This window comes from Lethenteron reissneri, chromosome 16 (assembly GCF_015708825.2).
Source record: "Lethenteron reissneri isolate LAM-NWPU_2019-01 chromosome 16, ASM1570882v1, whole genome shotgun sequence".
Taxonomy (NCBI): domain Eukaryota; kingdom Metazoa; phylum Chordata; class Hyperoartia; order Petromyzontiformes; family Petromyzontidae; genus Lethenteron; species Lethenteron reissneri.
Window position 1 is genome coordinate 15,005,800 of NC_083794.1, and position 16,119 is coordinate 15,021,918.

Genomic DNA, 16,119 nt, shown 5'->3' on the forward strand with positions numbered 1-16,119 from the left:
CAGTCGCTCCTCACCCATTTACCCCCCCCCCCATCCCGCCCGTGGCACCTCTCCACCATACACAAGTATGGAGAACTGATGATAGTGGCAGTGGTGATGATGGGGTATTTGATGATGATTGCATTTGATGAGATTGATGATGGTGGTTTTGATAGTCCGGATGATGATGATAATAGTTGTGGTGAAGATGTGAATGGTCCTCTTGTTACATGGCAACTGGGAGCACGATAATTATTCTTCTAATTTGACCCATGACGATGTACGCTCACTCCCTTGTGCTTCCTCCTTGCTCCTACCTCTCTACCTCGCCCCCCGCTCCCCCCAAGCAGCGTTGATAGTGGGGGGTCACGGGAGGGAGTGCCGCTCCCCGACTCCCCGCTGCGCCGTCTGCCGACAATCGCCTCCGAGGAGGACCTCGTCTCTCACCGGCACCGCAACGAGCACCGCGACGAGGAGAGCAGCTCCGCTCTCCACATCTGCATCGGCGACGCGGCGCCGGCTGAGCCGTTGCCCATTGCGGTGCGGCGCGAGCGCCACGCGAGCGCGCCGGGCGCCGGCAGGGCGCGCCACCGACGACTCGCCGGCCGCGGCGGCGCCAGCGGCGGCGTCGCCTGCAACCCCTTCGAGAGCGAGGACTCGGGAGAAGAGGAGGAGGAGGAGGAAGAGGAGGACGAGGATGAAGAAGAGGAGCTGGAGGAGCTGGAGGAGGACGAGGCCGGGTCCTGGGGTCCGCACATCGAGCCGTCGCTCGCGGCACTGAGGGGTGCGGCTGTGTGCCTGTGCGTGCGTGCGAGTCAGTCCTGGGCCTCCCCTAGGGTGACTCGGTCTCAAATGAATCCCTGCTGTGGTGTGTAGAACTCAGCAACAGGGAGTGGTGCTGGCCACACCACTCCGTCGTGTGCCGTCTCGGCCTTAATAGGTGCTCGCTAACAGCACTCGCCCCAGCAATTTGTTGATGTTATATGGGGGATCTTTGTCCTTATATCTATGTGTATGTCCGTATATGTCTCCCGCACACATGCCGCACGTGCAGTAGAGGAGCTGAGTGGGGGGGGGCACGTGACCCCCGAGGAGAGCAGCAGCTCGGACGACGACGAGGAGGAGGAAGAGGAGGAGGAGGAGGGGGGGGCAGGGAACCCCTTCCCCCCCACGCCGCCCCCCAACCCCTTCACGGCCGACCCGCCGGGCAGCGCCAGGAGCCCCCCGCTGGGGGGCTTCACGCGACCCAGCCCTGACGAGGCATCGTGCCCGAAGCCCGAACCGTTCCAGGGCTCCGTGTGGCTGGGCACGGAGGACGGCTGGTGCGTGGCGCGGAGTTCGCCCATCATCGGCGTCATCAGCATTGTCATCATCGTCTTCATCGTTGTCACCTTCATTATTGCCACCAGAATTCTCATTGTCATCATCATTACAATAATACATTCAGCATGGTATTTGTTTTAATCATTATTGACATCACCAATATACCCATTATCAGTGCAACTTCCAGTATACCATAATTCCTTCACCATCATCATCGTCATAATTATCATCACAATCACAACTATGAATATTACCTTCATATCATTATCAAAGGACCGCTATCCACGTCATTATGATCATCATTATTGTGACGATCAACCATCGCGACCATCCATATTATTGTCATCATCATCAGCTGGTGGTGGTGGTGACAGCATCCCTGTAATCTGGAGCGTGTTGAGATTGGGTTGGTGGATCACGTCGAGATCATCCCGTGTGTGACTTGGACTTCGCAGTGGCCAGCAGGTGGCAGCAGGGCAAGGGGCGCAAAAAACACCGAGGAATTGGCAGGGAAACCCGGGATGTCCTGAGACTCGGTGGAGCTTTCCCGCACAGACAAAGATAACTGCTTCAAATAAACGAACAAACTAACTGGCAATAACTTTTGTTAAGAATCATCACGTTCATCGACGAGGGAATATTCTGAACCGATGGCTCCCAGTAGCAGCTCTTTATAGGGCAATTGACAAAGCCCCAAAACACAAAGCGCTTATCTTGCCAATCACCTCCTGGGCTGGGTCCTGTGAGCCCCAATACAATAGATCGTGGCTTTGTTCGCCATAAAAATACTTAAAAGTTGCGTTTAAGTGGATCGTTATGAGACGCGAGTGATACTGCAAGATGAAAGCGACGAGGCCACCAGAGTACGCATACAGTGCATATGTGTGACCTATGACTTTTGACCTAAGTCAAGTAAAGCATGACTAAGGATTTTGCCCCTGATAATCTCACATAGTTTTAGACAATTCTAAACTCTCTACCTGTTTTACTTAAATGTTTTAAGTTGGGAACAGATTTGTCAAGAGTGGCCAGGTCATGGGGGGCACTGCCACCTGGGTCCATGAATATCCTGACCCGACCGGGATGGCCTCCGTGGTGTGGAGAAGAGCTGTTGAGGAACGAGTTCGATTGTTGTTGTTGGTTGTTGTGCACCACCACTGCCAACGCAGTGACAGCAGCATCACCACCACCACCACCAGATCGCGTGTCAGCGATTTGAGTCGAGCGTGGGGTTGACTTCCGTGACCTTCGTTCGCTGGGTCAATATTAAGAGGTCAATGTGAAGAGGTCATTGTTAAGATGTCATTTACCGAAAGAACCAAAGAGTAAAGATGTCATTGTTAATAGGTACATTTTAAGAGGTCAATGTTAAGAGGTCAAAGGTCACCCCAGGTGGTGGAGGCCATAGCCACAAAGCTGCATCTCCCGCGGCGGAGAGGGGCACTTTTGGTCAGGTGCGTACTCATTCAGTCCACGCCCCGCTCGTGATACCGGGCTGCGAGCTGCTGAGAGCAATCAACTAGTCACTCCATCCTCTGTGCGCCCTGCCCGCAGCATCCACATCTACCAGTCGTCCGACACGATCCGCCACCGCAAGAAGAGCCTCAAGCTGCAACACTCGGCCGCGGTCACCTGCATCGTGTGAGTCGGAGGGGGGAGCGGTGGCACAACGGTCAGCACACTGCGCAACGAACCCTGCGACCCGAGTTCGATTCCCGCTCACGACCAACACCGGTGGCGCGGATATTTGAACTGGCCTCAAGACTTAAATGAGTACCTACTGCATTGTGTAAAGCATCAGTACTGGGGAGACAAAGGTGGCAGGGCGTGGTGTTGGCCACCCACCCCCTCGTGTGCCGTGCCGGCCTTCATAGGTGCTACTCACTAACAGCACTTGCCCCTACAGTCTGTTCAGGGCTACACGGGGGCTGTTTGTCTTCATGGACTAAGCCGCGCGCATGTGTGTGTGTGCGCGCGTGTGTGTGTGGTTGTTGTGTTGACGTCTGTGTAGGTTCCTGGAGAACAAGGTGTTTGTGTCTCTGGCCAACGGGGACCTTGTGGTTTACCACCGCGACGAAGGTAAGGTGGTGGATCCCCCCTGCTGCTGCTGCTCGTCAAAACTTTCCAACTCAAGTTTTAATCTTCACGTATTGGCTGTGTTCGTCTGTAACGGGAGGGGGGGTGCAGGGTAATTATTGTAAAGTTGATCCGACATATTGAACGATGCGTGCTGCATCAGGTCGTGTTGCCAATAGCGACTCGCCCAAGTGAAATGTGGGCACGTTGAGATTCAACCCACATTGAAACCAGCGCTGATAGACCCCCCCCCCCCCCACTCGGCCTGCCAGCCCTGCCTGTCGAGGCGCGCCCTCCCGGGTAGGGCCGCTAAGCGAGACCCCCTTGGGGTCTCGGCGTGAGCTGCGGGCGTACCGTGGAACGCACTGCGCTACGAAGCCCGCTGGAGATGCGTTCGTTTCCCGGCCACGGCTAAAACGAGTGGCTCAGAGTGAAAATCTGAAAGCGGCCCTACCCCCCCCCCCACCACCAAGTATGGTCAAACAACACCCACCATCGACACGGCGTGGGAGGCATTAATCCAGTAGCGGATTGACAAAAAGGACAGGCAAACAATAATCGCGCCTCATTCTTAATTCCATTGCTTAACCGGGTAAAGTTTCTCGTACTGTGAACATCACGTCACTGCCATCTCAAATTCGCTTACCCGAGGAGACGGAATTTGCATTCGAGCGATCCCCTGAACGAGCAAGTCCAGCGGCGTCTCTCGCGACCCACAGCGGAGACGGTTGTTGGTGCTGTAGTGATCGCGATGTTATTTTTGTTGTTGCCTCGAGTTTCTGTCATGGTCGTTTCTGTGGTCGCTCTGATTTTGTTGTTGTGGCTGCGGTTGTCGGTGGATGTTTCAGTGATTAACGTTGGCATTGTTGTTGTTATTGCCGATATCAGAGTTGTTATTGTTGTTTACCAAGCGCTTTGGTGATTGCAACTATTGTATCTGTTGCTGACACCTCGCTCCCCCCCCCCCCGTCCCCTCCTGTGCCCCCCTTGTGCCCCCCCTCCTGTGCCCCCCGTGCCCCCCCAGGCTGCTTCTGGGCCGTGGGGGAGGCGCGCGTGCTGCCCCTGTCCACGGCGGCTGCCCCCGTGTGCCGCATGCTGGCCGTGAGCGGCCGCCTGTGGTGCGGCTGCCAGAGCAGCATCGTGGTGCTGCACCCCGACTCCCTCCTCGTCGAGGTAACCCCCCCCCCCCTGCCGGACATTCCTCTAACTCCAGTGATTGAGCGTACGGTCGGTCAGTCGGCTGACCGCTCGGTAAATGTACCGATAAGGAAGTGAATCGATCGGTCAGTCAGTCAATCAGTCGGTCAGTTAATACAACAGTTAATGGATAGATAGGTCGTTAAGCTGCACCGACTGACCGCTCGTAGAGACACCGAGGTCACGCAGTGACGCAACGGACAGAACGGTCTCTCCGCCAATCAGCCGGTCAATCGATCAGCCAGTTATCAAAATTAAAAGGGATGATTGAGTCAAACAGCCAGTGGATCGACGACTTCCCTCCCCACGCTCTGGCATGGCCCCCGTGTCACCAACACGACCCCCCTGCTGCGATCTCTCCCCCCCTCCCCCCCCCCAGGCGAGCTTCGTGGTGGACGGGGAGGGGGGCCGCGGCGTGGCGTGCATGGCCAGTGAGGGCTCCGGGGTGTGGGTGGCTCTCACCGCCAGCACCCAGGTGCGACTCTACCACCCCGCCACCTACGAGTGTCTCGCCGAGGTGGACGTCACCGCGGCCGTCTCCAGGATGCTGGCCGGTGAGTGCGGGGGTGGGTGGGGGCCCTTCGGATGGGGGCCCTTGGGGACCCCCGCGAAGAGACGGTGGAGGGAAGGGGGACGCGTTAGGAAATTGACGACGCGTCAGTTTATCGGTTAGTACGGGACGATTATGACTCTTACCTTTGATTAGCACGGTTGGCTACGTGCGGTGTGAAAAGAGTTCAACATACATACAGGTCGTCTCAGCCTTAAATGGGTACCTGGTGCGGTGTGTATCCAACTTCAGCACGAGGGAGACAAAGGCGGTCGGGCGTGGTGCTCGCCACACCGCCCCCTCGTACGATTGACTTCCCAGTCTCCGTATGTGCTCGCTAGCAGCACTTGCCTGAGCAGTGTGTGAAGGCTACCCGGGGGAACTCAACACGCGTACATGACCAACGACGATGACGACGACGACGGTTCTGACAAAGATGACGACGACGCCGTCCTGCCCGCCCGCAGGCTGCGACGCCATCATCCGGCAGCACAAGTCGGCGTGCCTGCGCGTCACCTCGCTCACCCCGGGCGCCGAGCTGCTGTGGGTGGGCACCAGCGCGGGGGTCCTCGTCACCCTGCCGCACCACCGCCTCGCCCGCCCCGCCCCCCGGCGGCACGACCGCAGCCCCCCGCCCCGCCGCCCCCACCCCGGCGGCGGCGGCGCGGGGGGGCCCCCCCAGAGCGCCGAATGGGGGGCCGACGCCCAGCAGCCGGACCCCGAGTGGGGGCAGCACGACTCTGCGGGGAGCCCTGGGCCGGGGGCCCCGTCGCCGCCGCCGCAGCGCTGGCCCGCCGCGGCCCCCGTGGGTTGCCTGCACGGCCATACGGGCCACGTGAGGTTCATCACCAGCGTGCGGCTGCCCGAGGGCTGCGTCTGGGCCCAGCAAGGTACGTCAGCCGAGCGGCCTCGCACTAGGTCCACTTAGCCCGAAATCGCAGGGTGGAGCCGTGCAGACTGCGGTTCGGGTTTTTCCGGTCTCGGATGATGATGCATGCAGGCGGATTCAGTGAGAGTCTGGGTTGTGCTGTCAGTGGCTTCCTGCGTACTTGCATAGAGACCTCGAGACTCACACAGAGACCCAGAGACTCACACAGAGACCCAGAGACTCACACAGAGACCCAGAGACTCACACAGAGACCCATAGACTCACACATAGACCCAGAGACTCACACAGAGACCCAGAGACTCACACATAGACCCATAGACTCACACATAGACCCATAGACTCATACAGAAACTCATACGACGTCTGGACGTCTGGCGCACCATCATCATCTTCATCATCAGGCGTGCACAGCCACTCACCTCTCCTGGCGTGGACGGGCTTCCTCATCCGTGTCCTTGAGTCCGTGCCATGCCGGCACAATTGTGCACAAGATCCAGTTTAATAATAGCGGTTGATTGCCGCTGATGATTGCCTGTGATTGGCAGGTTATGTTCGTGTAATAAGGTGGACTTACTTAGCGGTTGGCGAGACCAGGCAACATTGAATGATGTCGAGGCGTTGGCAGCTTTGTGAGTAATAAGGCTAATGGAGGGTGGCGTGAGACGAGGCGGAACGCCGCCGCCGCCGTGTGAGGCGTTGCAGGCGGTGGAGGAGAGGAGGGGGGTAGAGATCACCCGGGGCAAGTTTCCCCATGACGCCCAGAGACAAATGCGCTCGGGCAGAACGCCGCCACCGCCGCTGCCGCCGCCTCCTCAAGTGGCGCTTGCGAGCTCCGCGCTGCGCCCGCGTGTGCCGGGGAGGGGGAGGCCGAGCGCGGCGCAAACAAAACTCGGCTCGCTCGCCGAGTCGCCCCGTGGGGTTTTTGTGGACTGGAGACAAGTCTCAGGTCATCTCCGTCGCATCCGGCTCACGCCGATGATCACCCACCCCCCTCTGTGCACATAGGGGGAATGATCGCAGAGATAGAAACACAGAGACACGTGATGCAAAACGCGTGCAGGTGATGGTCCAGCCGGATTCACTGCGACCTGCGTCGGGGGGCAGCCCCCTCCGTGATGGTCAGCGGCGCGCTGGACTCGCCAAGCCGAGGTCGCTCGGTCCTGTTCCATCTCCCGGCGTGGCAGGCGGAACAAAGTGGGCCAGGTTTCTCAAACGCCCCCTGTCCACCCAGCGGTGTGAACGGGCTGCGCCCCAGTCGGTCGAGCGGCAGGTGGCGTGCGGTGGGATAAAGTGCGGGTACGCCCAGCTCTCCCAGCACATCGCACCAACGTGGAAGAGTCGACCAAAGGCCAACTCTATATAGAGTTCGCTCGAGGTCCTTCTGCCAGCAAACGAGACATTTCAGGGCTGCGCCTTTACTTCCCATCTTCCCGAAAGTCATGGGATTACTTGTCCATGTGTTTTGTGTTCATGTGGGCACTGAGCCACTGACCCACGATGAGTGAGGAGCAGCTCGTAATTGAACCGGCGCGGTTAATCCTAAGGATAATGGGTACAGGAAAGCCTCAACTGAGTCTCAATACGAGTATTCAAGAGGGTCCTGCATTGGGATGTTTGGATAACTCCTTAAGGAGTGAGTTTAAGCTTTGTGTAGCCTCCACTCAAGTGCCGTTAACGAGCACCAAAGAAGACCGGAATGCCACTCGACGAGGTGGTGTGGCCCCATACTAAATCACACACTCACACACACTCACACACACTCACACACACTCACGCACACACTCAAGCACACACTCACGCACACACTCACACACTCACGCACACTCACACACACTCACACACTCACGCACACTCACACACACTCACATACTCATGCACACTCACGCACACTCACACACACTCACGCACACACTCACACACTCACGCACACTCACGCACTCACTCACGCACTCCCTCACGCACCCACTCGCACACTCACGCACACACTCACACACTCACGCACACTCACACTCACGCACACTCACACACACTCACGCACACACTCACGCACACACTCACGCACACACTCACACACTCACTCACACACTCACGCACCCACTCACGCACTCCCTCACGCACCCACTCACGCACACTCACGCACACACTCACACACTCACGTACACTCACACACTCACGCACACTCACACACTCACACACACTCACGCACCCACTCACGCACCACTCACACATCCACACGAAGAGACCTCTCCCCCTTATAGCCTTAACAGGCTATGATCAGGCGAGTGCTATTCGCGAGCATCTATGAAGAGCGGCACAGCACACCAAGGAGTGGGTGGCCAGCAACACGCCCAGCCGCCTTTGTCTCCCTAGTGGCGATGTTTATGCAGCCCACCAGTTACTCGACCTAGCCGGGAGGCCCGGGACTGGTTCAAATATCGCTCCCTGCTTTTGGCCGCGAGCCGGAATTGAACTTGGGTCGCCGGGCTTGTAGCGCAGCGCGCTAACCACTGCGTCACCACTCACCCCCTCGCCCACGCACTCTGCAGGAATCTCTGCGTCTCGGAAAGAGACACACGAGCTGCCCCCCACGCCCCCCCCCCCCCCCCCGAATCTGGATCTCGGGTTCCAGCTCCCACTGCGGCCCCCTCAAGTATTAATGAGAAGTGCTGACTCGACGCTGGGGAGAGGTGGGTGGAGTCCTTGGATCTGGGGTCATTGTAGGCCCTGCGAGTTCTGAGATCTGAGATCGCGAACCGGCGGCGTTGGTACCACCGGAGGTGACATGCTACCAGTGTCCGCCATGGACAGTGTCCACCACGTGTAACGTCCATCATGGGAGGTTGACCCAGCCCATCATCCCTTCCATTCGGGAACGACAAAATAGGTTCTATGCTGTGGAGGAAGTCCACAGGGGGGTTGTGCTCTAGGCGGACTCGCCCCCTTCCCCACCCCCTCCCATAGAGACGTGGAATGTGGAATTTCCACTCCTGGCTCTGTCGGCCTGTAAACAGGAGAGGCGCTCCACTTGAGCAAGACTCCCCTCTCTCTCCCTCTGTGCCACCTCCTCTCTCGTAGACGGCGGCCACCACGGCCTCCCTTCCATTGAGCTCTGTCCGTATTGACGTGAACTCAACGACTCCGCATCGGGTCCCCCTGCCAGTGGCGCCCAATCGGTGTTTTCTCATCACGGGTCCAAGAAATCTAACTCGCCTTCTTCTCTAATAGCTCCTGGTCATTGTCTGAAGTAATAACATCACTCTCATTCGTGTCTTTACTGCTGGTGAATTTGTAAAATTGTATCACAGAGGAGGAGGCTTCTTAGCGGTTGGGCAACCTCACACGAAGGCGGCAGCTCGTGACGTATCGGCAGCTGGGGGGGGGGGGTGAGGAAGTGGGGGGGGGGTCACCTTCATTGTGAGCGAGCTCCGATTAATCTCAGTCGTTCACTGCCGCCGCGCGCCCGAGGGTAATTTGGCGAACGCGTGACTCACTCGGAGGCAGGTCTTTGTTTGCTGCGTTACGGGGTTCGGCCGAATCACATTAATAGCGCCAACGGCTGTTCTGTTGCTGCCGTCAATTTGGGGGAATTTGCGTATTTCTGTCTCGGCCTGCTGGGAAGGAAATGTCGTCACAATCACCGCCGTGACAGCGCGCGGCCAGGAGTCAGCCCTGGTAAGAGGAAGGCAGCGTTCGGTGGGGGGGTGGGGGCTTCATCCAGCAGTGGACGGATCATGGCTGCTGCTGCTGATGTTTGTTGATCACGGCTGATGATGAGCATGATGGTGATGCTCATGGTTATCGTCATAGGGTGGCCTTCATCCGGCAGTAGATTATTTAACTATCTAGTGTGTGTGGAGCATTTTAGACTTGGAGGGGGGAGGGGCCATGACGTGGACGCTGAATTCTTCCCCCCCCCAGCAATCATTTGATGATGGATGATGATGGTGGTGATGGTGGTGGTGATGATGGATGATGATGGTGGTGATGCTCACAATGATGAGTAAATCAGATACCGAAACCGGGTTGAGGTTTGTGGTGCAGAGTTGATGTCTGATGACGTCACAGTGGAAACTGGAGGAGACCCAAGTGTGTCACCAAGAGACGCATACTTGTAAAGGAAGGGCCTTCTAACAATGGAGAGAGCTTATGGCTCTGTTTACAGGATGCTGGTGGTGGTGGTGAATATATATGCGGAATTGTGTAATTGTCTATGTTCCCACAAACGCATGTCAATGTCTCTCTGTGAGCCACGTTCTCTCTCATAGAAGTCGCGATCGTGGCCGTCTTTCCACTGAGCTCTGTCCATGAGATTTACTCAACGACTCTGCATCGGATTCTCCTCCCAGTGGCATCCAATCCTTCTCATTGCTCGTGGAACTCAATTCGCTGTCTTCCCCGGTTTCTTGTACCCGTCAGAACCACTTTCATACTCGGCCTCTTGTTTGCTCATCGCAGGTCCAAGAAACCTCACCCTGCCCGTCTCTAATAATGATTCTCATTCATGTTCTTGTTGTGCACCCTGCTGCTGTCCATGACGCATTCGTGTTTCTGAATACGCATACTGCACTCCGCTGTTCCTACGGCGGTTGTCTGGATTGACCACCTGAATCTGAAAGTGTCGTTGTTGCTTTTCATCTATATCGGCCGTACGATAGAAGAAGAAGATGCATACGTTTAAGTGGTTCGCCCACTGCGCTACAAATGAACCAGGTTCGATTCCCACTCACGGCTAACATCAGTGGCTGTTATGCTCCTCCCTCCCTTTCCCTCTCCCCTCCTCTTCTCCCCCTACCCCCCTCCCCCCTGTGCAGGAGGCCCCGTGGGGGCCCCCGACCAAACCCCAAAGGCGCCGCGTCGCGACTCGGGGAAGCGGTTGCGCTCGAGCGGCTTGCCGGGGGTCCTGGGGGGCGCGGGGCCCGCGGGGGGCCACGCGGGGGGCCCCGGGGCACTGCTGGTCATCAGCGGCGGGGACGGCTACGAGGAGTTCACAGGGTCACCGAGCCCCGGCGGAGACGATGCCGCGGGGAGGGACGACAGCACCAACCACCTGCTGCTGTGGAGGGTCTGAGCCAGGCCCTGGGTCGACACCGGGTGGGCCCCTGGGACACGTGGCCTCCAGTGTGCAGGGTGGGCCCTTGGACGTGTGGTGGGTCCTGCGCACGTGGCCGCCACACTGAGTGGGCCCATGGGACACGTGGTGGTGGCGCCCCTGGGACACGTGGCCTCAGCACAGGGTGGGTGCTCGGACAAGAAATCTCCATGCAAGTGGCGGGCCTTAGGCAAGTGGCCTTTGCATTGAGTGAGCCTCGAGCATACAGGGTGGGCCCTCGGACACGTGTTTACTGAACAGGGTGGGGTGCTTTGTACGCAGTAGGTCCTGGGTACGCGTCCTCGTACTGAGTTTGCTCCTGGGGTGGGTGGCCTTCGTACAGGGTGGGCCCCTGCCACGTGGCTTCCACTACACATCGTGGGCCCCCGGGCTCGGTGTGGTCCACACAGGGTGGACCCTGAGCACGTGGTGGGGCCTCCAGGCCACAGGGTGGGCTCCTGGGCCATTTGACAGGCCCTGGACATGTGGCCTCCATGCAGGGAGGGCTGCTTGGGTGAGTAGCGTCTACACAGTGTGGCTCGTGGACATGTGGTGGGGCCCCTTAATGTGGCCTCCACTGCACAGGTGGGCCCCTGAACGCGTGGTCTAACGCAGGGTGGGCCCCCGGGTGGGTTTGGATCACAGGCAAGTGACTCCAGATTGCAGGAAACATCCCACGTGGTCCGCTGATTTGGCGAACCTGATGGCGATGCTCCTTGTGTGCCTGATGCCGGTGTTTGACCCAGGTGAGAGGCCAGTGAGGTCTGCCATCTGTCTATTGTCAGGGAGACCTGGGAGCCATAGGGAACACCCACCCACAGGCTCAGCGGCTCTCTGGGTCTGCTGCCTTCCTACCCCTCCACTCACTGCTGTCCCTCACTGCTGTCCACTGCTTCCTGGGCCCTGCCCCTCGGTCTCCACTGGGGTCCACCTGCATTTCCGCTGTAGACCAAACCCGTATTTAGTTCTCAGTCGGCACTTGGTCCGTTAAAGTTCTGCACAATTAGCACCGCACCTTGGGACAAATAAATTCCTGCCACCCGAAAACCGAGGCCGGTTCCCAGATAGGCGGCCACCCCAGTCTCTATCCTCCCCGAGGTTTCCACGCTCATCACCGTTCGTCTTCGGTTGTGGTTTTCCATTCTTCTTGCGACGATATATCCTGCCCGCCCCCCCCAAGCCGTCCGAGTCGACACGATGGGTACCGCTCTGGGCTAGACGAAGCCGCGGGTCACCGTCATCGCCGTCAGCCACGGTCAATCCACTGCTGGATGAAGGCCTCTGCACGCCGCCGTCACGCCTCTCACGGCCCCACGTCGTGAACGTGCTGCGTGACGATGCCAAATCTGAGGGCGCCTTGAAGCAGCGGCTTCCACCCCGAGCGAGGTTCACGTTTGGCGTCTAGAGGCATCGCTTCTCTTCGTCTAAATTTAGGGCGGAGGGGAAGAGGTCACCCCCTAAAGATAGACGCGGGGCTGTTTGGAGTGAGAAGTGTCCGGTCGCAGCCACAGCTACGCAAGATGGCGGCCGGTGATGCCACCGCAGCTCGCCAGGGCTTCACGGCCTCCGCAGGTAGAGCCGCCACACTGTCCCCTGCAGACTCAACCCTGACGGATTGCTCAGCCGCCTCGCGGTTGCGAGACGGTGCGGTGTACGGACGGTTCAGTTCAATGCAGTGACACCGGAACCGGATTTTGGTACAAACCGATCCCCACTGCCTTGCGAGCACGGACTCCGAGTCCCGGATGGGTGTGTGACCCGAGCCTCCTCCAGAAGATCTCCGCAGCTCCTGCTGCTCCTGCTGCTGCTGCTGTCACACAGTAGACACGCGACCCCTAGGGTCTGCCCTGTCAGTGTCCCTCCATCTTCCCTGAGGACTTCCCCTCGGTAGGAGAAGTCCATATATCCTGGTGGATGACTCCACGGTTGAAAAACAACGGAGCGAGGATACAGCTGCGAGTTTAGAGGGTTTGGAGAAGCCATCCGATGGAGTCCATTTGTGCCTCCCGCGAAAGTGCGCGGTGTTGGGCAACGATCGGTGACATCAGTGATGGATTGTGTTCCACCACAGTCATGCTGAAACGCACATCGACTCACATAGAGATCCATAGACTTGCATAGAGACCCATAGGCTTACATAGAGACCCATAGACTTACATAGAGACCCATAGACTCGCACGGAGACCCATAGACTCGAGACCCTGTGGGTGGGAGACTCCTTGTAGTTTGGGCCCCCGTGGGCTGGGTGACACGTGTCGAATGGAGGAGGGCCCCTCGGGACGAGAGATCCCGTGCGCTGAAAGGGGTAGGAGGAGGAGTGTAGGGGCGGGGGGTACCTTGCGCTGAAGGATGAAGGGTCCCCCGTTGGCTCGAGGCGGACCCCGTGCGTGGGGTCACGTCTCCCCCTTGGAGAGATGGAGGGAGAGTGGGGGGGGGGTGTGATGGGCCGCGGTGTGGTAACACCACCGCTGCTGCTGCTGCTGTATTGTCAATAGAGGACACATTGCGCCACCCGCAGAGGCTTTGCACAACGCGCCCGCGCTCAGGAGCGCCCAGGGTCTCGGTTGGACACCGCGACGGGGTCCGAGGCGAGCAGAGGCGCGGGCTTGGAGAGAGGGAGGGGGGTGTGGGGCAAAGGATGGGCGGTGGGGGCGAGGTGACGTGGGGTGATGTGGGTCGTGCTGCGGTGATGTTATCGGCTGTGATGTTGACAGCCCTTTGGGACGGGTTGGGAGTGCGTGATGGTCACGTGGTTCGTTTGTTGTGATCGCGCCGTTGGCGTGATTGGCGCTGTCATCGTTCAACTGCGAGCGCGATCGGCCCCTCCCCTCATCCCTCACATCCATAACAGCCCCCCCGCCCCGCCCCCCCCACCTCGGTTCACCCCCCACGGTCTCCACGATCATCATCCCCCTCTTCTCATGGTCATCATCAACAGCTTCACCATCAACAACTTCATCAACAATGTCATCATCAACAATAATTTCATCAGTCGCAGCGTCATTACCAATATCACGATCAGCGAAAGCGCCATCATCGTGAACGTAATCGTCTTTATCATTATCAGTGTCAGCATCATCATCGTCATCAACAGCACCATCATCTTCAACGTCAATAATCACGGTCATCATCAGCAGTATGAACATCGTCATCATCAGCATAGACGTCATCCTCATCAGATCTTCCTTTTTAGAGACGCCCTGGGCAGAGGCTCGTGGTTGTCCCTGAGTTCTCGAACCCCGACCACCATCTCCATCACTACCACCATCACTACCACCATCACTCTCACTACCACCACTACTACCATCACTAGCACCATCACTACCACCATCACTACCACCATAAATACCACCACCTCCATCACTACCACCATCACTACCACTATCACTACCACCATCACTCTCACTACCACCATCACTACCACCATCACTATCACTACCACCATCACTACCACCATAAATACCACCACCTCCATCACTACCGCCATCACTACCACTATCTCCACAACTACCACCGTCTCCATCACTACCGCCATCACTACCACAACCCTTGACACTTTCCTAATTTTTGCCACCAACAAATCGTCACCAGCACCGCAGCCATGGTCACAGTTATCGTCACCACCGCCTGCACCGCAACTATAATGGCAACCGTCATCATCGACACGTCATCACCACCACCACCAACCACCATCATCACCATTATCCCCCATCACCACCATCCACCATCATCACCATCATCCCCCATCACCACCATCCACCATCATCACTATCATCCCCCATCACCACCAACCACCACCATCACCCCCCACCACCACCAACCACCATCATCACCATTACCCCCCATCACCACCAACCACCATCATCACCATTACCCACCATCACCACCAACCACCATCATCACCATCATCCCCCATCACCTCTGACAACGGCTGCACCATCGCCACGTCGCCTGCAGCTTTGTGTAAATACGCGCCTGTACATTTTGTACATTCGACAATTAGCGAGACGTGTAAATGCCACCGTTCCCGACTCCGCTACCCTCCCACGCCGAGGGGGGTGGGGGTGAGGACAGGATTCACGGGGAGAAGATGCACCGACATTTGTACATAGAACGCACATAGCTAAAGACAAAGACCCCCCCCCCCCGTATAGCCTTACACGCTATTGGGGCAAGTGTTGTTAGCGAAGCACCGATGGAAGCCGGCACGGTACACGACGGATCGGTGTGGCTACAATAACGCGCCCGGCCGCATTTGTCTCCCCAGTGATGATGTTTACACACTGCATCAGGCACTCGATTAACGCTGAGTGGACCTAGGGGGAGGCCTGTTATAACAGACACGGTTTGTACGTACCGCTGATGTTACCCGGGAAGTGAAACCAGCTCGCTGGGTTCGTAGGCGCAGTGAGCGAAAAACTGCGCCATTGCGTTGCACGCACGGACACGCACACACACGCACGGACACGCACGCACAAACGGATACGCACACACGTACATATTCGCACATATCCAACAAAGATACAGACCCCCCGCTCGCATAGCCTGTAACAGACTGTCGGGGCAAGTGCTGTTAGCGAGCACCAATGAAGGCCGGGACGGCACACGATGGTGTGGGTGGCCAGCACCACGCTCGGCCGCCTTTGTCTCCCTTGTGATGATATTTACACCGCACCAGGTGACTGATTTAAGGCTGAGTCAACCTAGGGGAGGCCCGTGACCGGTTCGGATAATCGTCACTGATGTTAGTCGTGTGTGTAAATCGAACTCGGGTCGCCGGATTCTCACACAGACACACACACCGTTGTAGTACACACGCACAGACACACAGACACACACACCGTTGTAGTAAGCACGCACAGACACACGCACAGACACACACACCGTTGTAGTACACACGCACAGACACACACAGACACACACACCGTTGCAGTACACACGCACAGACACACACGCAGACACACACACACCGTTGCAATAAACACGCACAGACACACACGCAGACACACACACACT

The 16,119-nt window shown here is 57.8% G+C and overlaps 1 protein-coding gene across 1 annotated transcript in view; it reads left to right on the top strand.

Annotated features, from left to right (window-relative positions):
• LOC133343114 (rho guanine nucleotide exchange factor 17-like) overlaps positions 1 to 15,094 on the top strand; it is a 68,441-nt gene extending 53,347 nt beyond the window's left edge. The window contains exons 16-23 of the mRNA XM_061552620.1: positions 330 to 763; positions 1,034 to 1,301; positions 2,857 to 2,943; positions 3,314 to 3,381; positions 4,403 to 4,551; positions 4,955 to 5,129; positions 5,593 to 6,015; positions 10,826 to 15,094. Coding sequence (XP_061408604.1) covers positions 330 to 763; positions 1,034 to 1,301; positions 2,857 to 2,943; positions 3,314 to 3,381; positions 4,403 to 4,551; positions 4,955 to 5,129; positions 5,593 to 6,015; positions 10,826 to 11,082 — 1,861 coding nt within the window. The 3' untranslated portion in view covers positions 11,083 to 15,094. The remainder of the gene's footprint in view (positions 1 to 329; positions 764 to 1,033; positions 1,302 to 2,856; positions 2,944 to 3,313; positions 3,382 to 4,402; positions 4,552 to 4,954; positions 5,130 to 5,592; positions 6,016 to 10,825) is intronic.
• Positions 15,095 to 16,119: the final 1,025 nt, after the last annotated feature.